The following is a 25,178-nucleotide window of genomic DNA, read 5'->3' on the forward strand; positions in this document are numbered from 1 at the left end:
TGCTGGCTAAAAAGAAATGAAATAGTAGAAAACATATGGGAGTTTTATTTGTTTGTATATTTAATATCAAGTCAACAGGATGAAAAACTAACATCAGATTAATGAGTAGGTTGTGTCTGTAGGATGTAAGCGAACATCTAGGATCGCTGTGGGCATTAGAGCCAAACACATTTCACTGGCCACCGACAATGGTCATTTCACCTACAGCTTCTGGGTGGAAGAATCCTGAATCCTGAATCCATGGTGCATGTCAACAAAAGTCCTGAACTGTCCTCTGTGTCAGGTTCAGAAGTACTGATTTCTCTTAACCTATTCCATGTGGGTTTTCCTTGATTGCAAATCCATGTCAACACTAAAGATTTTTCCATTTCGATGTGTCTTTCATTAGGAGGAAGAAATCGTTGACTGGTGGAGTAAATTTTATGCTTCCACAGGAGAACATGAAAAATGTGGACAATATGTTCAGAAAGGCTATTCCAAACTCAAGGTACCTGGGCCTGTGCTGCTGTGGGTGAGGGATTGGCATCCATGAAAACTGACCAAAAGGTCCAGTGGAGGGACTGATGGGGAAGGGCCAGGAGCTCCTCTTGCAATGGACTATGGCTTTGCCAGGAGCCTGAGGACAGCTGTTGATTTGTGGTTACGTGACTGCCACGTTGTGGCCTGGGGGCAACTGATAGAGGGCTGGGAATCGACACCACTGATGAGGCCAACAATGATCCAGTTCGACCCAGGGAATCCTAAAAGTCATGCTCTTGCAGAACAGCATGAAATGCCAACATGCTTTATTCTGTCCACCAATCAGGGATCCATTTCACCAGCTGAAAAGTTGATTCTGTTACATGGGTGTAACGTTCCATCACAACTGTGGGTGCATGTGTCCAGGAGGAAGGCGAACTGTGGGTACATGTGTCCAGGAGGAAGGCGAGCTAGGCAGGCCTGGCTACCTGTGATCTCCTGGGTTAATGTTTGGAGTTTCTAATTCCTCATTCCGGTTTTTAATCTGTAATTAATGCGCTTAACTAGAAGCAAATGCTAACGTTTTCAGAATACTGCATGAGAGAAAAGATCTTTAAAATGAGAAATATCTAGCCATTAAAATGATTTTCCCCATCAAAGTAGAAAAACCCCACATAGTTCCATGTTCTCATCATAACATCTCAGTGCAGCTTAAGAAACACCAGCATGTAAAGAACCACTAATTTAGAAAAATGATCAAACTGGTCGAGCAGATGAATCTGAAATCCACCCTCGCTCCCTCCTGCCTTCCTTCCCTCCTTCCCATTCTTGTTCTTCCTCTTCTTCTGTTTTTTTTTTTATAGAGGTAAAATTTATGTACGATAAACGACTCCATTCCGTGGGTTGTGATAATGGTATACACCTGTGTGAACCACCCCCCAAAACAAGGCAGAGAACACTCCCGTTGCCACAGAGAACTCCTGGACACCCCCTTCCAGCCGATCATCCACCACTTCCCATCCCTCTGTGAGGCCGCTGATCTGCTTTCCTCACCATGGATTGCTTTTGCCTATTTTTATACTCCATAGAAAGGGGCTCATGCTGTGTGGCTTTTTGTGTGTGTTTGGCTTTTCTAGCCCAACTCTGTCATTCTGAGATCCATCCCGCCGTCCTGTGCACCAGCCGCTTGTCCCTCCCTACTGCCGAGCGCTGGTTCACTGTGTGGGTACACTGCCCTGTGGGTCCCCGTTCTCCTGACAAGGAAGCCGCTTCAGACCTCCTCCTGCCATGTGGACACGTTTCCATTTTTCCTGGGTCAGTCCTTAGGGATGCAGTCTCTGCATCATAGAAGAGCTGGCTGCTGAACTCAAGAAAAAAGTGCCAGATGTCTTCCCCAAGTGGTTGTAGCATTCTGCCCTCCTGCCGGCCACGAGAGGGTCCCGGCGACCCAGCCACCTGCCCAGGCCCACTTGGTACTGTCGGGTTTTTTGATTCTCGACGCCACCTGTATTCTAGTGAAAAATTAAGACTCTGTGGACATTTTTTCAGGTATACGACTGTGAACTAGAGGATGTAACAGAATTTGAGGGCCTGACAGACTTCTCGGATACTTTCAAGCTGTACCGAGGCAAATCAGATGAAAATGAAGACCCTTCTGTGGTAGGAGAGTTTAAGGTGAGTAAAATGTGGGGTTTTGTGCTGTTTCAAATCCACCTTTCGTTTCTTTATAGAACTAGGATAAAGGATGACCAGCCTCTGGGACAGGGACATGTCCTCTGACGTCTGAAGGAAGCTGGAAGCTGATGACAAGGACAAGGACAAGGGCCACAGGACCCTGGGGTAGAACTCTCCGGGCCATTCTCTGTACCTTCCTTTCACCCCGCCCGTGCCGTCCAAGCCTGGGTCCTTTAGATTCGGCATCTCCGAGCCCTTGTCTCCCCTCTCTCTCCCCACTGCCTCCTCCCAGGCTTTCTGCGGGTGCCCTGCCACAGCTTCCCATCTGACGGTCCTCGCCACCTTTCCGTCCCGCTCCAGTCCGTGCCCCACGCAGCCCAATGTGACTGTGTTTCTTGTCTACCGAAAGATGTTAGGTTTCCATGGTTCAAGTCTCAGCTCCTTCCTCAGACAGAGCTGGCCTTTCCCAAGCCACTTGGCTCCCTGGCCGTCCCACCCTGCCACTCAGGACCTCTCCCCAGCCCCGGGCACACCTGTCCTCTCAGCTGGGAGCCTTGGGACAGGCTCTTCCTCTTTGTGATCTGACAAACTCCTACTCCCCCCTTTCACAGCCAGCTCAGGTGTCACCTTCTTTGTGAAGTGTCCCCTAGTCGCTTCCGGTGGAGTGACTCACTGCTGCCGTGGGCTCCCGCAGGTCTGGTGTCAGTCACCATTAAAGCACCTTTCACAGGGCAGGTATCGGCTTTCGTGACTGTCCCTCCCTCCGACCGCAGGGGCAAGTCCCAGGCAGCTATGCTGCTACTTCTGATCCTTCCCAAGAGCAGACGTTGCTAATCCATCCAAACATTCTACCCTACCCACCCCCATCCACGTCCCTGTCCCCATACTTGTCCCTGCGGCATCCCAGCAAGCAATCCGAGAAGGCCTGAGAGGCAAGCCTATTTCACATTCCTGTGCCAGACTGGGTTTCCTGAGTTCATGTTTGGGTCCCCAGGACCTGGCACAGCGCATAGTAAGTGCTCACTTCCCACTGCTTTGCGGAACGAGTGGCGCTGGAACCAAGACCCACAGGGTCTGAATCCAACTGGACTGCTCTCTCTTGTGCTTAAGAGCAGGCTTCACAATAAGGGTTATGGCCTGTCAAGCTGGCCTGCCGGCTCACTCATTCAAAACACCTTTCTTGCACCCCGGTGACCTATCCAGCCCTATGTTGGGTCTTAGAGTGATGAACAAGACATAGTTCCTACCCTCAGGAAGCTCCCGGGCTCATGAAGAATGTAGACAATAAAGAGACAAGTACAAGGCGGGGGTCAGTGCCGCATCAGGGGTGAGCGCGGGTTGGAAGAGCCAGTGTAGGAGATAGTCCGGGAGATTTCCTGGAAGAGGTGATACTTTTTAGATGAGACCTGAGGGATGAGCAGGAGCTTGCCTGGGGGCTGCAGGGCTTACAGGGGTGACACCAGAAAAGGGAAATCATCCTTTGTACTTGACTGGGTTTAAAAAATAATCACTTTTATTTCTATCTTCAAAGTATGTGCAGTTTCCCACCACACTGATCCAACTCTTGCCTAGATGTGCTGCTCCTGGTCTCCCTGCTTGGCCCTGCCCTTCTCCCCTGTGATCAGTTCAGTACTTACTTTATCATCATTTTACATTCCCCACTGGGATGAGGCAGAGTGTAATCGGCATCATTTCTTTCAGAAAAGGCAGCGCTCGCCATCAACCCCAGGGGCTGCCCCAGAGCGTGCACAGTGGGGAGGGCAGGAGCCCTCTGCCCAGGCAGCCACGGCCCTTGGGAGGACATCTGTGTGTCTCTTTCTTAGGGCTCCTTCAGAATCTACCCCCTCTCGGATGACCCCAGCGTGCCGGCCCCTCCCAGGCAGTTTCGGGAATTACCTGACAGCGTCCCACAGGAATGCACGGTTAGGATTTACATTGTTCGAGGCTTAGAACTCCAGCCCCAGGACAACAATGGTCTGGTAAGAGTTTGGGTGTGGGGCCTTCTCCTGTAGCAAGATAATTACAGTCATCAGCCACAATAATTGTCATGTTCTTTCTTTTGGGGCGTCTGTTATCTCACTAGGGAGAAAGATACTCTATCCAAACAAGGTATTGAGGAGGATTGTCCCAACGGGGATTTATCCCAGAGCTTGAAGGGGCTTTGGATCCTCTGGTTCATGCTTCTCATTTTACAGATGTGACCTGGAGGAGATTTGCTGGGTCCCTCCCCGCTGCCACCACCTCTTCACCCCACACTGCTTCTCTGCAGGCGGCTGGCTGTGTGCTGCCCCAAGGGGCACGTCTATCACACCTCGGCCGTGTGCCCCAGCCACCAGCTTTCCCTCAGGGTGGGAGGGGTGTGGAGGCTCTCCTGAGTCGGCCCCAGAAACTGCCTTAAACCTACACCCCTTGGTGACACAGCTTTCCTTCTGTTTTGTCCCTGCAGTGTGACCCTTATATAAAAATAACACTGGGCAAAAAGGTAATCGAAGATCGAGACCACTACATCCCCAACACCCTCAACCCAGTTTTCGGCAGGTAATGAACATTTCTAAACGTTTTCCTGTCATTCATTTTTCACGGCTTATGGGGTAAGGATGTGACCTGGGCCGAGCTCTGTTCTAGGGCCTGAAACTGTGCCTACAAACTAGACGAACCTTCTGGGCAGCAGAGCAGGAGGTAACTGTGTGAGCACATACATGCGAGTGAGAAGTGCCGGGAAGACAGTAAAGCCAAGTCGTGAGCCGGGCTGCTCTGAGCCCAGGAGGCTGAGGGGGCAAGGGGCCCGGGAGTGGGCGGCACAAGGTCCAGAAGTCCGATAAGTTTGTGAGTTCTAAACAAGGAGGACAGGCAGCATGACTTACCTGTAGCAACGTGCTGGTTCTTCCTCCCTGAATCCAGACGGGGCTCTGTCCTCTGGGACATTCTGATTCCACCATTTTGATTCAGCGAATGGATTAATGAGCTCCGCTAGCAGAACTGAGGAGAGGGCAAAAAGTCATGGGGTCAGAATGCCCCTCTGTCTCCTGTTCCTGAAAACTCTTGAAAAAGCTCTGGTTTCTTCATCTTTAGACTTGTTTCTGGGCTGTGACACTGCTCTCCTTCAGGGGAGGAGCCCCTTCTCCACGGGGTGGCAAAGCCACAGCACCTCTAAAGGGGACCCATATTTTTCAGCTGTCAGCTGCATCCACATTTAACAGTAGCTCATATTTGCCAAACTTTCCCTGGGTGCATGCCCTCTGCTGAGCCACTGAAATGAAACCTCTCAGAAGTGTCACAACTCTGAGGTGCTCTTGTTCATCCCCGTTTGACAACAGAAGAAACTGAGGCACAGAGTGAACCAATGCCACGTGTGTTTGGCTGGTAAAAGGCAGAGTTGGGATTTGAACCTAGGCCATCTGACCACAGTGGCTCTGTGGTATCCACACTAGGGCTCTGTGGCTGCCACCATCTCATTTTCCCGTCCATTTGCAGCCTCGCGGGGCAGGGCCGAGGCCAGCAGCCCCCCATCACAGGGGAGGGAAGCACATGCCAGCGCTCTGTTGACAGAGCTGGTATATGCTAGAGCCAAGGCCAGGGCAGAAGTTCCTGACCAAGCCCCAGGCTTTTCAGACACCCTCGGTAATGCTTCATGTTCATGGCAAAGCCACCAAATCACATGGCAAAGCCATCACATTCCTATTCATGGCAAAACCTTCACATGAAGCCATCACAATGTTTCATATCCATGGTAAAGCCATCACATTCATATTCATGGCAAAGCCATTCCATAAATGTTCATTGTACAAAATATTGGTGAAAACAGTGTTATTTTCCCAGAACCTTGCCAAGCGGGAGAATACTTTGTTTTTGTTTGATGTGTGGCCTGTATTTTCATTTCTGGCTTATCTTGCTCATCCTCTCCTTTTCTACTCATGTTCGTTGGTTTGTGTCCTTGTGCATTCTCTCCTGTGTGCATGTGCGTGTGTGTGTGTGTGCCCATGAACACACACACACACACAGTCTTTATCACTCAGAGCCTCTCAGGTTCACACATGCTGTTCTCCCTCACACACAGTCATACCCTGTGACATACACACACACAGGGCCTCACGCTCACTCAGCTCTTGGGCTCACTCAGTACTAACCTGTACACACACACACACACACACACACACACACACACACCCCTCTGCTGCGCACCCCAAAGCTGCATGCCGGGGCCAGGGAATGGAAGTAATCCTCTGGCACGGCAATATGATCATTTTCCTTTTCTTCCGCTGATCCAGCCCTGAGGTCTAGACAGGAAAAGGCACGCAGGGCAGGAAGGAGGGCTCCATGTGAGGGAGACAGGGAAGCAGGGAAAAGCCAGCTTTTACGGGAGAAAGGCAGCCCTGTCTGAATCGCACGTCTCAGAGGAGCCAGGCATAGGCTTAATTAAGTGGCAGGAAGTCTTGCAAAGAGGCACCCGGGGAGGAAGTGATGCTGTCAGGCTCTGCGCGGCCAGCCCGTGCCTGCTGTATAGGCAGATTCGCCTTCCCCGAGGCGATGCTGGCTCTGTAGCCCCTTGGACGGCTCTTGGTCGTTGGCCCCAGTCTTACGGGGGTGACTCTTCTCAGCAGATACCCTCAGGGATTCTGAGAAATTCAGAAAGAAGCAATCTTTCTTACATGCTCAGCCATCGTTCAGCATGTTCTCACCCCACCATAGTGACATCCAGATCGAGTTCAGCAGAATGTATATCTTCTATAGAATGTTAATTGGTGTTCCAGGAAAAGAAGTACTCCTTCATCAAACTGAGACACCTGGGTTAAAAAAGATACTAACTGCAGGACTTCTCAGAGACTTTAGTTTGACTGGAGGCACTCCAAAAGAACTGATTTTCAACCATATTTGACGAAAGAATTCTTTTTCTCGAGGGACACGTTTTATCTCCCTTGGAATCCAGTTCTAAAAATGTGATATTATGGGTCACGTGTGAATTCAGGGCTTCATGTGTGGTCACGATTCATGCGCCTTTTCGGCTGCCTGTCTCCTGCAGGCCCCTGCCTGGCTACAGCCATCTAGAGAAGCCGCTGAGATTTATCCAGGAGACATCCTGGAAGCTTTCCTCCCGGCCACAATGGCACACACCCTTCTGTTCAAATGGATTAACATTCCTGGCTTTGGGGGGCAGGAACCAGTCCACACACCCCTGTGCAAGGAGAAGGGAGAGGCCTCTGACAGTTTTCGTACAATCAAATTTATTGAGCACATACTGTAGGCCCCATACCTATGTGGATGGTGCAAATATAGAACCAAACCTCGCCCATCCAGAGCTTGGGCCATTCCTGTTTATCATCCTTTCAGAACCTATGGCAGGCTGCACACCTGCCACCGGGAGGGCTCTATATCTTTATCTCAGATGCATTTGCATTTTAGTATGGAATCTACAGAAAAGCATATGGCAGACGGGAGGGCCTGGGTGGAGGCACCGCCCTCTTGGCAACTTGCCTTTCACACCTTGTTGGTGCATACCCCTCACCACCTCCCCCCCCACCCTGGTGCTCTTGCAGGGGTCAGGGATGTTCTTGGGGTGGTGGTCTCTCTTGGGGCAGAGGAATAGCAGGGGCACCGAGAAGGCGCTATAAATCAGGGTGCTGTGTCTCACTGATCTCCCAGCTGGCAGCGATGCCTGGGTGCCCCAGTTAATAGGCATGTGATGATAATATTAGTGATACTATAGTGAGTAACTAATATTATCATAGCGACTGGGCTTTCAGTGATGCAGTCATGCCAGAGGCTTTCTAAATGGTCCTCCACCAGACCCTTACACCAACACGGGAGGGTAGGTATCGTGTCACTATTTTACAGACGAGAAAACCGGACACAGGGAGGTGACCTAACTGGCCTGTGGTCCCACAGCTAGTAAGCAGCAGGGTTGGGATTCAGACATAGGTATTTAGAGCCATGCTCTTCCCCAGTGCCGCCGGCCACTGCCCCCACCTGGCTGTCCCAGTCACCACAGTTCTCCTCCAGCAGCCATAGCCGCCACTGGGGATTCTCTGCACAAAGCCCTGGGGTTTTTTGGAGAGGCCTGCATAGAATCGTGGAGATTCTAACTTTGCATTTGTTTATTTAGAATGTACGAACTGTGCTGCTACTTACCTCAAGAAAAAGATCTGAAAATCTCTGTCTATGATTATGACACCTTTACCCGTGATGAAAAGGTGGGAGAAACCATCATTGATCTGGAAAACCGATTCCTCTCCCGGTTTGGGTCCCACTGCGGCATACCTGAGCAGTACTGTGTGTAAGTTGCTTAGGCCACAAACGTAGACCGTTTGCTCCATCGACATCAGTACGTGAGGAAGCCTTGGTTCTCTACTTAGTGCCTGTCTTCTGAGCCACTGCTCCTCTAAGTCAGATACGTACTGTTTTTAATAACAGGATTATCTGCAGGAGAACAGGGCCATTGCATTGCCGTGCCCTCCCCCGACCCCTGATCAGTTTTGTGATGTCCCTCTTGACCCCTAAGTGCTGTTTGGCATCTTCCTACAGCGTCTAATGAGCTACAGCTTGAAATTCATGTTTATGAGCTTGTCTGTTGTGATTACTTTAAGCAAGCCCCTCATTTTTATGGAGGAGGAAATTGCGGGGAGCGGGGAAAGGATCCATTGGCTGAGGCCAAAGTAACTGTGGATTTGGGATCTGAAATAGATTTCTAGACAAGAGCCAGAGGGTAGAGCACATTCCCTGCTCCCTCGTTACATGGGCACGCCTGTGAGTATTGGGAGTATGTGCGTATGAAGCCAAGAAGGACCTGTGTGCCCCGCAGTAACTCTGGGTGTGGAATGTTCTTCACAGTTCTGGTGTAAACACCTGGCGAGATCAGTTGAGACCAACACAGTTGCTTCAAAATGTAGCCAGATACAAAGGCTTCCCACCACCCATCCTTTCCGAAGATGGAAGCAGGATCAGATATGGAGGGCGGGACTACAGTTTGGATGAATTCGGTAAGTGCATAACCATAGACCAGCAAGCTGGTTACAAAGTGTAACAGCCCATCTCTTTGGGGTGGGGGGAGGGGCAGAGCAGTGCCCTAGTTATACCACAGGAGACTCTGCACACATGACTATCTAACTAAGCCCCATTACAGCCGAGCTCTGCTGTCTTGTCAAGTTCAAAGTATACACATTTTCTTGTCTGTCTTATGTTTCACTTGACCTTTTTAGGTCATAGCCATTCGAGCTTTGAACACAAAGTTCTAGTAATTAACTACTTTCTGTGTAATGCATAATTAGTTCATAATTTAGCTCTTAAGTGCTCAGGTGGTAGTGCAAGCCTTTCTTTCCCAGGCTTAGTCCATCCTTCTTCCAGCCCTTCTCTGAGAAGGCCCAGGGATGTGGGGGGTGAGAGTGGTTTGAAGAATCTTCTGAGTCCACATCTGGCCCACGTCTGAGCTTGGGGTCTTGCTCTTTCTCCAGCAGTAATTTATAATACAATCTGTCCTGACACATGGCCAGCTAGCTGCACTACGACAAAGCTTAAAACAAGCTTAACAGCGTAAGAGCTGTGGTGTTACTCAGTGTTGCGTAGGGAGGGGGGCTTCCCAGAGCGGGCGGCCGTGGGGCTTGCCTTGGAGGGCGTGCATGATCTCCAGGGAGGGCTGAATACAGACCCCTGGGAGTACAGGTGCTTTCCCAATCCTCAGCTCTTTATTCTTGACACAGCAAGAAACTATGTTTTTTGTCCTTCCATTTGAGGAGGACTTAGTCAGTACCAGGGGATGATGAGATGCCTAGGAGATGTTGATGTTGCTGTCAACATGAGAACTTGCAAAAGGGATTGGGAATTAACTGGCAAGCAATGTGGCCTCATAGTTAAGAGTGCCCCCAAATAAACAATTCCCCCAAAACTGTCTCAGTCACAAGGCTCATTCCAGTTACTGTTGTTACCTAACAAATCACCCCAAAACTTAGCGGCTGAAAAACACCCATTTCATTTTGCTCACAATTTCCAGGTCAGGAACTGAGGAAGGGCTCACTGGGCGGTTCTCACCTGAGTGGGCCGTGTGTTTCGTTGCTGTCAGACATTGGGGGCAGGGGAGGCTGCAGTCATCCCAAGACTTGACAAAGCTGGGTGTTGAGGATGGCCTGCATGCACGGCCGGCAGCTGCTGCTGGCTCTTGGCTGGGGCTAACAATCAGAATACCTCCTCAGGCCCTTCCAGAAGGGCAGTCTCCAGATACTCATGCTCCGTATGTGGCAGGTGGCTTCCCTTCGAGGACCAGCGGAAGCTATGCGGACTTGCCTGCCTTGCCTGAGAAGTCACACGGCATTCTTCCTCCATACTTGAGTGCTCAGATAGGTCTCCAGATTCAAAGGAAGAGGACAGAGACTCCACCTCTCCGTGGGAGAAGTGTCCGAGAATTCAAGGGCCGATTTTAAAATGCCACAGTAATGCTAACCTCTATAACAACTAAACTTGCACATGTCGTTGGCTTAAAACAGTAGTTTATTTCTCTGAAATTCACTCGGTATTCCAACAGGCAGCAATGCATCACAGACCCAGGCCCTTCCGTCTTGTGGCTTTGCTCTTCAACTCAGGCACCTGAAGTTGCTGTTCCTTCTGCATCCAAAAGGGAACAGCACCTGGAATATCTTTCATGAGAGGGTTTTATGTGCCAGGTCTGGAAGTGATAACACGTGTCACTTCTGTGTTACTTTAGAGCCCGACTAGATCATGTATCCATACCTAATGCAAGGGAGGCTGGGAAACGGAATCTGGCTGTGAGCCTCTGCCAGAAAAGTAAAGAGAGGCTGCTCTCATGGACACATTCTGGTGTGTTCTGGCCCCTTTGCTATTGGCAGCCCCCAAGTCAGCTGTGAGCCTGGTTGGGGCAGGGCCCATAGTCAAGAGCTGTTTCTATCCATGAGTCCTTCACAGATCCAAGTTCCACACACTAGCCCTGCTTGCCTAGTTCGCCCTTCTGGGATGAAGGGTTGCATGTCCCTCCGGGCAATCTGGTTGAATGGTTTGCAGATGCCCATCCCTGTGTCAATGCCATTTTCCATTCCAGAAGCCAACAAAATCCTGCACCAGCACCTCGGGGCCCCTGACGAGCGTCTTGCCCTTCATATCCTCAGGACTCAGGGACTGGTCCCTGAGCATGTAGAAACTAGGACTTTGCACAGCACCTTCCAGCCCAACATCTCCCAGGTAAGAGCGTTTCCCCTGTGAAAACCCATCATCCACATCCCAAACACCATGGCAGGAGCTGACCCACATGTGCCTCTTCTCTTTTGGACACTTTTAGATAAACAAGAAATAAAAAGGCAACTCAGATTAGTATTATTCCAAAGGGGAATTCATTGTAAGAATTTCCAGATAGGGGCGCCTGGGTGGCTCAGTGGGTTGAAGTCTCTGCCTTTGCTCAGGTCATGGTCCCAGGGTCCTGGGATCGAGCCCCGCTTCAGGCTCTCTGCTCAGCAGGGAGTCTGCTTCCTCCTCTCTCTCTACGTGCCTCTCTCCCTACTTGTGATCTCTGTCTGTCAAATAAATAAATAAAATCTTAAAAAAAAAAAAAAAAGAATTTCCAGGTAATTCACTAAATCCAGGCAGGAGGATGACTATGGCTCAGAACAACCTTGGACCAGGATCTCTCCCCTCTCTTGTCTGTTTCTCTCTCTCATTCTGTTTGTCTGTGCTCTTTCTGTGGTCACCTTTCTATGTATCAGAATGTAATAGAGCTTTTCTAAGGTTTTTATGTTATAATGTAGCCCCATCTACTTCCAAATACCTTGGCCCAACTGTCCACGGCGTGGGGAAGCACTGTGCTAGGCCCCACTTGGGTGAGGTGGTACTGAGACCTCAGAGACAGGGAGGAAGCTGGGCCACAGTGTACCAGGTGGCTCATCACAGGGACCACATGGATAGTGATGGGGGAGGGTCAGTTCCCGGGAACCTTCTTAAAGACCAGGCTGAAGGTATAGTCTACAAAACATCCAAAAACAGTTTGGGGAATTTAAGTTGGTTCATATGGTTGATAAGGTTTGTTAATGGCATTCCTAGCCAGCCTGGAAGAACATTCTAGTCAGATAGATGGCCCTGGTCTATGGCAGTGGGAGACCTGAGCAGGACCTCACCAAGGTGGCACCACAAGTATCATTTGGGCTTTCACCTTTCCCCTTCCTGTAAGCCTCCTCCCAGGTGGTGGACGCTAGGTAGCTGATGGCTGGGAGCTCTCGACTTTGGGGAGCAGTAATGCTCTCGCCATTGTTTGGGTCTCTCCTTTGAAAGTGCCATGTTGTAAGTCTTTCTTTTATAAATTAAATACCATTTTACATTATTTTGATTTCATATTTGGAGGTAAGTGGAGAAACCCTTCATTGTCACAAAATCAGGACTGATAATAGGTAGGCAATGTGATAGAGTTCTGAGTGAAGGATCCAAGTTTCAAGTAATTGTAAGAGGGTGCGTGTGTGTGTTGGGGGTTGTGTTAGCACTGGGACATTCAGACGTGATAGAGGTGGGCACATGCAGCCGTCAGAGACTCCTGGTGAGAGTGGGAAGTGGGTGGCCTAAAGGACAGTGAAGAGAGGATTTATCTCGGTTTGCTCCTCTGCTCTCCTTTTTACTTTCTATATGGATAGTAAATAGGCAGGCCTGAAGAAACAGCTTCACCTAGAAAATCTGAAAGAAAGTTACAGTCTCTGCTACTCATAATACAACTTAATTTCTTTTTTCATTTTTGAACTATTCAGGGGAAACTTCAGATGTGGGTAGATGTTTTCCCTAAGAGTTTGGGACCACCAGGCCCTCCTTTCAACATCACTCCCAGGAAAGCCAAAAAGTAAGTAGTCTTGAGAGCCTGCTGCATTGGACTGGGGTCTTGGTGTAAGACCAGAGGAAAAAGCACCTTCAAAACGTGCTCTTTGCAGATACTACCTGCGTGTGATCATCTGGAATACCAAGGACGTTCTCTTGGACGAGAAGAGCATCACAGGAGAGGAAATGAGTGACATCTACGTCAAAGGGTAAGGTTAGATGCTCACTTGCCTTTGACAGAAAAGGAATGGGAATCAGCTTTATTCAAGGTGTCCTCTCTAGGATCCTTGGTCAGAGGAAGCTGTTCCATTCATGCAGTCTGCTTAGGGAGCTCCAGTGACACACAGAGAAATCTTTATGGATCTTGTTTATAAGCAGACGTATCAAATGACTATTAGCATCCATAAATATTTCTACATCTCTTGTAAAGTGGGTTCAGTTTATTATCAGCCTTATTTCTTCTTCGTCATGCAGTTCATTTTATTCCTTTATGATACCCTGAGTAACTAGTCCTAGAAACACAAGGAAGGCTTTTTATATTTCAGTTTCTGTATATTTTACTACCAGCAGCTAATGTCCATGGAAAAGAGGAAACACGAGCATATTTCCAAAAACACTTTGATTCCACCACTTATGGTGGAATCCCACATGTGAAGCGTCAGAGCCATTCATCATCCTCTTACTTGTATCATCAATTACCAGTAATCCATGTTGGCATTAGTTTCATGTTCTGCCCCAATCAAAGAGGTTGTGTACAGAATGGCATAGCAATGAAAATGCCGGTCTCTGGAGCCATACTACCTGGGTTGAAATCCTGGTAACTTTCCCTACCAGGTGGGCCAGTGAGCTCACAGTTTCCCATCTGCAGATAGTACCTGCTGCTCTGGGATATTCAGAACATTGAGTAACTCAAAGCATTTGGGGCAGTGCCTGGCAGACAGTAAACACTATGTGTATCAGGGTTCTCTAGGGAGACAACGAGTAGAGAGTGTGTCTGTGTGTAGAGGGAGAGCAAGAGAGAGAGTGTATTTTAAGGATTTGGCGCACATGATTCTGGAGGCTGAGAAGTCCCTGGTTCTGCCCTCCAGAAGCTGGAGGCTCAGGAAAGTGAGAGGTGTAGTGGAGGCTGACTCCTCCTTCCTCTGCCTTTTGTTCTATTCAGGCCTTCAACAGATTAGATGAGGCCCACCCACACTGGGGAGGGCAGTCTACTTCACCCAGTCCACCAGTTCAGATTCTAATTTCATCTAGAAGCACCCTCACAGACATACTCAGAGTAATGTGTCCAGGCACACTGACACCGAACATGAACTATCCCACGGTGTATGTGTTAGCTAGTAGGATTACTATTCCAGAGACCAACTTTGGTTCTTTGATATGTAAAAGATAAGATTTGTTGAAATTTAATATATTCATAAAGTGATAACAAAGTTTCACTTTTGATCCCAAGTGGCCTTCAATCAAAACTTTGTTGAAGACTTAATTACTATCATTTGGGTTCACTGTAAACAGGGAATGTTTCATCAAGTTCTTCATTATTCTTTCTCATTTCAGGATCTTATTACCATTCCCCAAGGAAAACTAATCCTAGCTAATTATATATATGCAAATTTATTTGACTGTCATAAGCATTTTTTTTTTTTCAAATCAGAGAAACTCAAGGAATACTGGACTGAGAGAAAACTCTAATCAAAGAATAAAAGCACAACCTAAAGTACCATGTCCTGTTTGGAATTAAAGTCTAAATGCTGTATATGAAAAGATGAATCACGCATCAGTAGTATCCCTAGCACCACCACATGCTGATACACACAGTGTATTCCTAACCCTAATACACACGGTGCTTACTGTCTGCCACAGGGTAACGGGCAGCTAGGACACTTCACGTGTGGGAGGTATACAAAGTTTTACATGTGCATACGCAAATACAGAGAGTTAACTTGTCTTAAAATAATGTGAAAAGATTGGTATTTAGAATTAAGTAAAAAAGATTCAGGAAAAAGAGGGAAGAGCTTCAAGGGGTGAGCGGTCTGGGGAAGGAGGATGGTGGCACTTTGGGGATCTTGTCAAGGAGGTGAAGTCACCAAGGTCCTACCCAAAGAGTGTAAACTCTCTTCCTTGAGTTAATTTAAAAGCTTAAAAGTGAATAGATGAATCTTTCAACTAAGTTAGCTAATTAGTTAATTAACTAGCAAGAAGGACAACTATTGTAGTTAATTGGTATTAATACCACTATTAACAATAGGATCTAATGTTAGCATGTGACTTTCTGGTACTCTCTATGGTCCCTTGAGGCAGAATAGCCCTGGACTTTGGAGTCAGACCAACCAGGGCTTCAGAATACTTAATTCTGTCCATTAATGGCTGTGTGCGCTTCTGGAAGTTATTCTGTCTGGACCTCAGTTTCCACATCTATAAAATGGAGCAAGTTATATAGTTGTTGGGAAGAATAAAACAAGGCATGCTGAGTATGGCAGATGATCAGTAACACAGCCAGGGATTTTGCCCTTTCCATTCTGGCCTTTCTAAGCCACAGTCTTCCACTCTGTCCTCATGTTGATGAGGGGAAGGGAGCACATACTGTTAACTTCATCTACAGGTGGGAGAGGAAGCCCAGAATGGTAAGTGGCAGAGTGTGTTCATAGCCAGGCCTGCCTCCTACTGAGAATCTCTTTCTGGGGAGGGTCCAGGTATCAGTCTTTTTAAAAAACTCCACGGTTGATTGCAGTGGGATTCTCATGCCCTCTGCCCAGTCTAAAATCAAGCGGTCTCCTAGTTCCTAAACAGAACCCTTCCCGATAGTAGGCAGATGTGACATCAGCAACTTCCCCCACACATTCGTTCATTCATTCCTTCAATAGGCCTACTTCCTGCCAGGCCCAAGCCACAAGAAACTTTTCAAATGTCAAAAGTTAAGATGTTAAATTGTTTATGGAAATGAATTTTTATTGATATGCACATGGAAATAACAGCTTACATCTCCCTTGCTAGTCTCATTAATGTGATCATAGTGAATTTAAGAATAATAAAAAAAAGGAAGTCGTAGGATGACTTGAGTCATGCCTGTTTTGTTTGCTTAAGTAAAACATGGAAGAGGAAATGCTAAATTTTTGAACTAACTCATATTCATTAAGCCTATCAGCAGTGATGACAGCCACTGATGAGTTATAGGTAGGAAGACTAGCATCGTAGCCAGCAAGCTTCAGCGTTCCCAGAATAGAAGCTAAGTTGTTGATATTTTCCAGAAAATGTCACCTTATCCCTGCTAACTGCAGTCTAAAGGGTTTCCTGCTTTGGCTTTAGAGGAATTCTATTTTATTTGGCTACAACCTGTGTTGGATGCAACAGAGCACCCCCCTTCATAAATCACCCCCAGCTCCATACATAACTGGAGCCTGCCCAAGAAAAGTGCATTAATTCTCCTGCCCTTCACTCCCCTAATCACTGCACAATTTTGCAGCTAGATTACTTGTCAATCACATGAAGCTAAAGTCTGTTTGCTTCTGCTTTTCAGCTGGATTCCTGGCAATGAAGAAAACAAACAGAAAACAGATGTCCATTACAGGTCCTTGGATGGTGAAGGGAATTTTAACTGGAGATTTGTTTTCCCATTTGACTACCTCCCAGCGGAACAACTCTGTATCGTTGCTAAAAAAGTGAGTTCTGATCTATGCCCACGGGAAGTGGGTGTCATGGGTCTGCCTTAAAAGATAGTGGGAAAGTAGGAGCTGCCAGCACCTCCAAGGTCATGAGCCCGGCTCCTCCTTGAGGAGATGGGGAATCTGAGACCCACAGACGTGCAGATACTTGCCTAGGGTCACAAAGCTAAGACAGCTCTTTGTGCAATTCGGAAGGATCAGAAACACAACTGCCGCTGCCTAACAGGTGGGCAGCAGGGTAAAGGACCTAGTAAAGGGTCGACCTGAGGATCCTGTGTTCATATATGCAAATACCCAAGTGTGTTTTTATGTCACAGGGAGACTGATTTCTTCCTATAAGCAGCACTGTTTGACTCGTTAACCAAATAGAGGCAAGATATTTAGGTGAAATTTCCCTTTCACCTTCTTTATTAAACCTCAGCATCTCCTTTACCTCCTTCAGAAGCACTTTCATCAAGGGTCAAGGCTCTCGTGGTCTTAATTAGTAAGACTCTAGTTACAGAACTCGACTGAAATTGGCTTATACCAAAAAAAGTGATTTATTGGTTCACATTACTAAAAAGCCCAGGGTCGGCAGGTTTAAGATTGCACTGTCGTCTTTAGGAATAGGTCTCATTTTCCCCACCCCTCTCTCTGCCCTCTCCCATGGACCTCATTCCCTGGTGAGGCAAGATGGCTGCCCGCAGCCCAGCCACCTCTTGCCCTCCCAGCATCCTCAGCAGAAATAGAAGAACCAACCCCCAATGGTGCCAACCAGAGTTCTGAAATTGGGCCTCTGTGTCTCTCTCTGGGGTCACGTTCCCTTCTGGAACCAACCAACGTGGCCTGGGGATGCAGTGCTAGGACTGGCCCAGCTCTGGAGTTCGAAACAGAGTCAGTTCTTCCCAAAGTGCATAGGAGAGTCCCCAGGGAAAATCTGATGCTTTTTCCCCAAAAGGGGGGCCTGAATCTCAGCAGACAATAATCAGAGATGCCTTTTATAGATCCCCTATCTCATTCCTGCTCCCCACATTCTGTAAACTTTTCCTAGCTATGCCTGATCACCTCCTCTCCCTAGACCTCATCAGAATTCACCTGCCTTATGTCCCACCTAGCCAGACCCTACCCTCTGCTGGCGCTACTCAGTGCTGCTGGTGTAGGGAGCACTTTTCCGTGCCAAGTGAGATAAATACCTTCAAAGGGCACTTTCTAGAACACAGAGGCCCAACCTGATGTCAAATCACGCACACTTCCAGATGGTGAGGGAGACCGGCAAGAAGGGGAAGGCCTTTTCTATCTACTCACATTTAGTGTTGGATGTCTCAGTGTCCTGTGTGCCACTGGGAGCATGACCCCACACAGGACGGTCAGTGAGGCCAACCAACATCAGAATGGGCTACCTAGTCCCTCAGAGCCAACATTGCTGGGATGTCATCTGAAAAACAAGAAACAAAGCACCTGGGTGGCTCAGTTGGTTAAACATCTGACTCGATTTTGGCTCAGGTCATGATCTCAGGGTGGTGAAATCGAGCCCCAAGTCAGGCTTGCTCTGGACATGGAGCCTGCTTGGATTCTCTCTCCCCCTCCTCCAAAAAAAAAAAAAAAAGAAAGAAAGAAAGAAAGAAAGAAAAACAAGAAACCCAACCATCCTTCTTTGAATTCATGAAACACTGGGGGAATCCCATTCTGCTGGGGCCTGAGGCATGCAGGAGTAATTAGGCTGTGGAGGTGTTACTCTGTTTGGCTAATACTGTTCAGAGGCAGAGACCAGAGGTGAGAACTTGGAGGACCCTTACCCAGTCCTCCCTCCACCTAACTTCAGAATGAGGAATGGGTGGGTCTGGGTTGACCAGAGCATGTAAAACACAGCAATATTTTCAAAAGCCAAAAATATCAGGACATTTTAGATCTGCTGATAAGAGTGAAAGCTGATCCCCAGTCTCCTCACCCCCATGGGAAAGGAGTGTGCTCAAACATCCATGGGGTGTGGAAGGTCACTGAGCAAATGTGACACCCCAGCAGGTGTTAGTGTGGGTGGGTTGGCCTAGAACAGCTTGGCTTTGGGAGGTTAGTCTGAGCTGGCACTAGTGGTCCGGGGTGGGGTACCCACAGATATAACTCCCCAAACCACAGGAGTGGCAGCAGGGAGTCACACTGATAGGAACTTGGCAGGCCGGAAACCTTCTGTTTGGGAATTGCCTGGGACAACCTTTTTGACACCCAGCTGGTGGCCTTGAGATTTCCTGGGCAGCCCGGCTACCCTCCATATCATGGGCTGGAGGGTTGAGGGTAAGGGGGAGGGGTTGTTAGAGGGGGGTTGTGGAAGAGAACAAAGGCCCCATGCCCTGATGCTAGGGTTTCAAGGGACCCAAGGGTAAGGTTTCAGAGTCCAGTAATCCGTGTCACTTGGTTTTTCTTTCTCTTGTCATTTTAGGAGCATTTCTGGAGTATTGACCAAACCGAATTCCGGGTCCCACCCAGACTCATCATTCAGATATGGGATAATGACAAGTTTTCTCTGGATGACTATTTGGGTAGGGCTTACATTTGGGTACTTTTCTCTAAGAAATTTTACTCGGAATTAGTGAAATCAATTAAAATCTGAGTCCGTGATTTAAATCACCAGTACCATGGGTAATTAAGGGTTGGGCTACACTCACTGCCCCCATGTCCTCTGGGCAGTGTGGCCTGCCTGCTCGCTGTCTCAAGCCCTCTGAAAACTGCGCGGTGAACGTCACTCTTTTCAGCAGGCCCCATCCACATTCAAGGGCCCCCAAGGAGGCTCTTAAACCAGCTCCTGTCTTGCCTTGAACACTCAAAGTCTATATCCATAAGGGAATGCCTCAGCCTTGACTCCACAGCCAGACTACCCACGCTGCCTTCTCAGCACATCAGAATTGGCTTCCTCCTCCTCCGCGCTGCTCTCAATCCCCTAATGTCACAAGCCCTTGTTCTTTCCCCAGGGTCCATCCTCCTCGGTGGTTAAAGGCACTTATTAAAACCCCCTACCTTGGGCCCTTCCCTTTCTTGGTATGCATGCCCCAAGACCACCACAATAACATAATGCTCTTCTGAATTCCCCTCTCCCAGGCCCTGGGTCTGCCTCATTGGCCTGCTCTGTTTTTTCCTCCCACTCTTTAAATGCAGGTCTTTGCCTTCCCTAGAGTTCCCTGGCTCTCCCCCACGTCCCCTCATCAGTCTACCACCCTCCTCAGTTGAAGGTAAAAAAAGCTTCATTGTTCACCTTTCAGCAAGATATGACTCCTAAATGAGCACAGGTAGCCAGAGCTCTCACAGTGCCTCTGTTCAGGGTAGCTTGAGACTGCTCTGAGCACATTCCAAATCTGCCTTCGGCAGACGTCTAATCTATAGATGTTTCTTTTGAGCTTGTAGAAGAGCTCTGTTTATATTTGTATTTTTGAGAAATAAACCACATCACCCTCTGAGACACAGAGCAGCAGACGGACATTTCTTCTACCACTTTCCATCCTATCCAGAAGGAATTTTAAATGTCTACCAGGATCCCTTTCTCTAACTCACCTAATCACCTGCTCGAAATCACTGTCTGCCTCTCCCCTGACAAGAACATTCTGTTCACTTGTGAACAATGGCTGATCCATTGAAGCTTATTTGGGTCTGTCTCCTTGGCTAGGTTTCCTGGAACTTGACTTGCATCGTACCATCATTCCAGCAAAATCATCAGAGAAATGCAGTTTGGACATGATTCCAGACCTCAAAGCCATGAACCCCCTAAAGGCAAAAACCGCCTCACTGTTTGAGCAGAAGTCCATGAAGGGCTGGTGGCCGTGCTATGCAGATAAAGATGGCTCCCGTGTGATGGCGGTAGGACTGTTTCCCAGTTCGGGTCATTCATTCCTTTTGTCATTTAGGCTCTGCCCTTTCTCAGCTGATGCCAGATAAGGAAGTGTTAAATTGGAGGGACCTTAAGTTACAGGAATGGTTTGTACTGGGATCACAGGGGAAGGTGGCAGGTGCCTTGAGCATTTGTGTGGGTTCGTATGGAAGGTGGAGAGATTGGAATGGTGGAAAAGCTGGGAGCCCAGGCGGCTACATGGTATTTCTTGAGGACCCTCTGTCACCAGGAAGGCTGAGTTACCCTGAGCTTTTGGTACAATTCAGTACAGAAAAAGGAATTTCAAATTCAAACTCTTCCTGTTGAAAACAATAAATTTAAGAAGGTGGAGGAAGCAGGGAGCCCTGACATACAACTGGACACAAAGGCCGAAACTTATAAGCAAGTTGAGAGAACTTCCAGGTAGACTGTTACAGAGAAGCAGAAGTCTGGGTTGCCGTGCCAGGTCAGAGAAGAGGACCTCATTCATCATATACTGTTGCTACTGCTAACAGCTAACATCCTAGAGCACTCATTAGGAGCCTGGCAACATGCTAAGTGCCTCACATTCATAATAATGGTTTTGAAAACAACTTTGAGGTATAATTTACACAGAATAAACTGCATCTACTTAAAGTGCACAATTCCATGAGTTTTGACTGATATACTCCTGAGACCACCACCAGAACCAAGATCCAGAACACTCCCATTGCTCCAGAAATTTCTTTGTGCCCCTTGCAGTCTACTCTTCTCTCCACTCCTGACCCAGGAAACCATTTATCTGTTTTCTACCACTACAGAGTAGTTTATACATTATCTCATTTAGTTGTACTGACAATTCCAGAAAGGAGACATTATCTCCAGTTTGTAGATTCAAGAAACAGGCTGGGGTAGAACATTAAAAGATATTTAACTGAAGCATACTTAACATATAAATTTTTTACTTAAAAAATAAAACTACTGCTGAACTAGGTAAAATAAAAAACCAACCCCCAAAACAGACTGGGAGAGATGTAGCAACTTGCCACAGTCAGACCCCTCACTTTGTCAGACTCGTCAGCAGAGGAAGTCCTCTGGCTCCACCATCAAGGCAGCTGTCAGGGGTGGGGTCCTCAGACTGTTGGTGACCTAGTGGGCATTCCGGGGTCCAGAAAGCCTGTGACAAGCCTGGCCATAAAAGTGGGCAACTTTTAGACCTCTTTGGGCCTCAGCGTCCTCAAGTGCACATGAGGGTCATCACAGTACCTGGTTTATAGGGTTGCTGTGAGCGTCAAACGGGATTATCTACGTAGAAGCCTTAAACGGTGTCCAGTGTATCACTTAGGAACCTGTATGAACACAGAGGCAGCATTCATTCGTTCATTCGTATATTCAGCTCAGTACATCGAGTACCCACGGAGTGCCCTTCCTGCTCCAAACAGCGGGGCGAGCGTGGTTAAGCAGGAAGTATGGAGCTGCATGTTGTCATTAGCAGGATTTAGGTTAATCTTTTCCAAATAAAGTTACAGAGGACGGTGCATGAGAAGGCAAAGAGATGGATATGAGAAAGTTAGAGGACGGGGTACAGAGAATGAAAAGTAGGGAGCAGTGGGAGGGAAAGCAATTTGTCCTCTCAGTTTCCCACATGGGGTTGCTTCAGAAACACATGGGAGAGGAAATGCGATGAAATCTCTTGAGGAAAATTTAGGGCAATCTAAGGATTGTTTTACAAGAATAAAAATCATTGCTCAGGGAATACTCCTTGGGTTGAAATGAAAATATTTTTGAAACGTGATGTCATGTGTTTAACCGGTTCTGCTTTACTGAAGGGGAAAGTGGAGATGACGTTGGAAATCCTCAATGAGAAGGAGGCGGACGAGAGGCCAGCCGGGAAGGGACGTGATGAACCCAACATGAACCCCAAGCTGGACCCACCAAAGTGAGAGGCCCTCTTTGTTCTCCATGATGTCTGATCCCCAAACACCTGCAGTCTGAAAGCCCCCCCTTCCAATACGCTTAATGGAATGGATTCGGTGTCTTAATTTTGCACTTAATGGGGGTGGGGGACAGGGGATGGAGAGCTTGGTGATGTAGCTTCATTTTAACTTCTCCCCTTTCCCACAAACCAAAGTCCAGAGTATCTTCAGCATCTTAGGGGGGCCACAAAATGTTAAAAAATCTTTCTCGGCCACCTAAGGGGAATAATGTCTTTTCTTGACTTTATCAATGTTATTAAGTGTTCTTTAAACTGTGTTAGGTTCTGAAGCAGAATACCAAGTTGGGTGGGTAAAACCATGTCTTTGCAATGCAGCCGACCAGAAACCTCCTTCCTCTGGTTCACCAACCCGTGTAAGACCATGAAGTTCATCGTGTGGCGCCGCTTTAAGTGGGTCATCATCGGCCTGCTGATCCTGCTGATCCTGCTGCTCTTCGTGGCCGTGCTCCTGTACTCCCTACCGGTAAGGCCCTCGGCCTCGTGAACTACGGTCGGCCGTCCAGCTTGGTTCTTGCCTTGGTTGCTGTTCAGTAGACTGACCTACTTAGCAGTTGCGGCGTTGCAGTCCTTCAGCCTGTGGGAAATTTAGTGATGTGTGTCGTGATGGAAACGACATTCTTAGGGTGTCACAGATTACAGGCAGAACTTCCTCATTTGGGAAAAAAAAATTGGTTTCAGGAATTCTAGGAGAAATCCCTCAGACTTTTAGCAATGTGGGTCAGGATAAGAGCAAGCAATGACTGATCTCCCTACCTTCACACTTTCTTGTCCCAAACCATCCTGCAAGCTAACTCCTTACCGTAGCATCCACAGATCCCCAAATCTGGGCTCGGTATAGGTCTACATTAACCCTGAACATCACCCAAACTACCTAGTCCCCCAGATCCCCACAGGGATCACCCTTACCTGCCAGGATGCCTTTGCTAATGCTGTTCCCTTGCCCATGTTGTCTATCAAAACTTTGTTCTTTACGGCCTGCATCACATACTCTCCCTCTTAAATTTTCCTCAGTCACCTCAGTCATAAATGCAAGTGTAGATGGGAGGTTTGCTGGTGTGTCCAGAACTCATACCTTCATTCTTTCATTCAGGGGATTTATTGAGCATCTACTACACGCTAGGAATTGGGATGTTGAGATGACCGAGGCATGATTTCTTGCCCACGAGCAGTTCATGGCCTAGGGACAACCTAGGAATATATGAATAAGTAAATTACTATGAAAGCCAAGCTTTTATAGAGATAGGAACAGGTGAGCATAGGATCCTATGGCTGAGGATGGTTTTCATCAAGGAGGTAAAGCCCATTTTGCCAAGCGGAGAAGGGACACTGCAGGCATTTAGACTTCCTTTGACTTGTATCGGTAATAGAATAGCTGTTTTTGTTAGGGTAACAGAGTCACAACCACAGTCACAACTGCAGAGATGTAAGCTCTCTTTGCCCCCAGTATCATATTTTGTTGATGCCCATGCACACTGGTTTCTACTTGCCAGTAGTCTGATCGATCTTGACTATTTAAAAAACAGTAATCTCTTCTTACTGATTTAGATTCTTTTGATTTAAACCAGTGGTTCTCAACCGGGGGCAGTTTTGCACTCAGAAGGATGGGTGGCAATGTCTGGAGACATTTGGGTTGGCCCCCTGGGGGCTGCAGCTGACAGGGGGCAGGTAGTGGCCAAGAACACTGCACATGCCACAGTGCACGGGCCAGTCCCGGATGACAAAGAATCGCATGGTTCTAGATGTCAGCAGTGCCTAGGCTGAGAATCCCTAACTTAAATATTTATTTTTTTTAAACATCCTTTCTGTTTTCTTTTTAGAATTATTTGTCAATGAAGATTGTGAGGCCAAATGCATAGTGAAAGCAAAGCTTCTTTTCAAGTCATCCAGCAATGAGGGAATCCTGTCTCCATTTATGGACCAAAATCAAGAGCGATTTTGTTTGCATCTGACACGGATCCCAGCAAGAGGCTTGTCAGGTCACTTCACCAAGACCAGGAGTTCCTGGAGGGTCCAGGTCCTCAAAAGTCAGGCCAACAAGCAACATTTTTATTTCATTATCTATCTTTGAAGTATTAAGTTTTAACCACATTTTTCAGGATATCTTTCAAGGTGGCTGGTTCCATTTAAAAAGCATCTTTTTTATGGGTCCGTAATTTTATAATTCAATTTTTAGAAATTGCTGAAATCAAATTAGATAATTTCTGCATCTTAACTTCATATACTTCTTATTTGTAATCAACAAAAAGGACTGTGCGTTATAAAATAGAATAGTCATTCTTATTTATGCCTGCAACTATTTTTATGATATTTTATATGGATGAATGTCATGAGACTCTATTCAGTCTCTGTGATGAACCCAAATGAACCCAAATAAAAACATCTCACCTTTGACACATAGCCGTTCGTTGTAGCTGTGCGCTGGGAAGGAGACAGTTCCCCGTCCTCTGGGTCTCCGAGATGGAATGCCACAACATACCACTAGGCCATAAAGCTTTCATATGTGTGCTGCCAAATCTTAGCCAGTGGGCCAAACTGAAGAAATACAATAAATAATAAAAGCTAATGCTTATTAAAAGTACTTATTCTATGCACAGCATTGTTTCAAATGCTTTATGTATATTAACTCATTTAATCCTCAAGATAATCCTATAAAGGGAGGTAACATCAACCCCATTTTACAGTTGAAGAAATGAAGGCACAAAGGTGAAGTAATTTACATAAGGACACACGACCAATAAACGGTAGAGCTGGAGTTTGAACCCAGGCAGTCTGGGTTCTTTCCTCCTTCTCT

General features: G+C 47.4%; 1 protein-coding gene across 1 annotated transcript in view; it reads left to right on the forward strand.

Annotated features, from left to right (window-relative positions):
• Positions 1 to 24,977, forward strand: part of MYOF (myoferlin) — a 156,140-nt gene extending 131,163 nt beyond the window's left edge. The window contains exons 41-55 of the mRNA XM_080822325.1: positions 389 to 487; positions 2,008 to 2,133; positions 3,957 to 4,112; positions 4,580 to 4,671; positions 8,234 to 8,404; positions 8,959 to 9,107; positions 11,174 to 11,313; positions 12,858 to 12,946; positions 13,035 to 13,130; positions 16,436 to 16,577; positions 18,994 to 19,093; positions 20,212 to 20,402; positions 22,221 to 22,330; positions 22,703 to 22,850; positions 24,205 to 24,977. Coding sequence (XP_080678451.1) covers positions 389 to 487; positions 2,008 to 2,133; positions 3,957 to 4,112; positions 4,580 to 4,671; positions 8,234 to 8,404; positions 8,959 to 9,107; positions 11,174 to 11,313; positions 12,858 to 12,946; positions 13,035 to 13,130; positions 16,436 to 16,577; positions 18,994 to 19,093; positions 20,212 to 20,402; positions 22,221 to 22,330; positions 22,703 to 22,850; positions 24,205 to 24,243 — 1,848 coding nt within the window. The 3' untranslated portion in view covers positions 24,244 to 24,977. The remainder of the gene's footprint in view (positions 1 to 388; positions 488 to 2,007; positions 2,134 to 3,956; positions 4,113 to 4,579; positions 4,672 to 8,233; positions 8,405 to 8,958; positions 9,108 to 11,173; positions 11,314 to 12,857; positions 12,947 to 13,034; positions 13,131 to 16,435; positions 16,578 to 18,993; positions 19,094 to 20,211; positions 20,403 to 22,220; positions 22,331 to 22,702; positions 22,851 to 24,204) is intronic.
• Positions 24,978 to 25,178: the final 201 nt, after the last annotated feature.

This window comes from Martes martes (genome assembly GCF_963455335.1).
Source record: "Martes martes genome assembly, chromosome: 14".
Lineage (NCBI taxonomy): Eukaryota > Metazoa > Chordata > Mammalia > Carnivora > Mustelidae > Martes > Martes martes.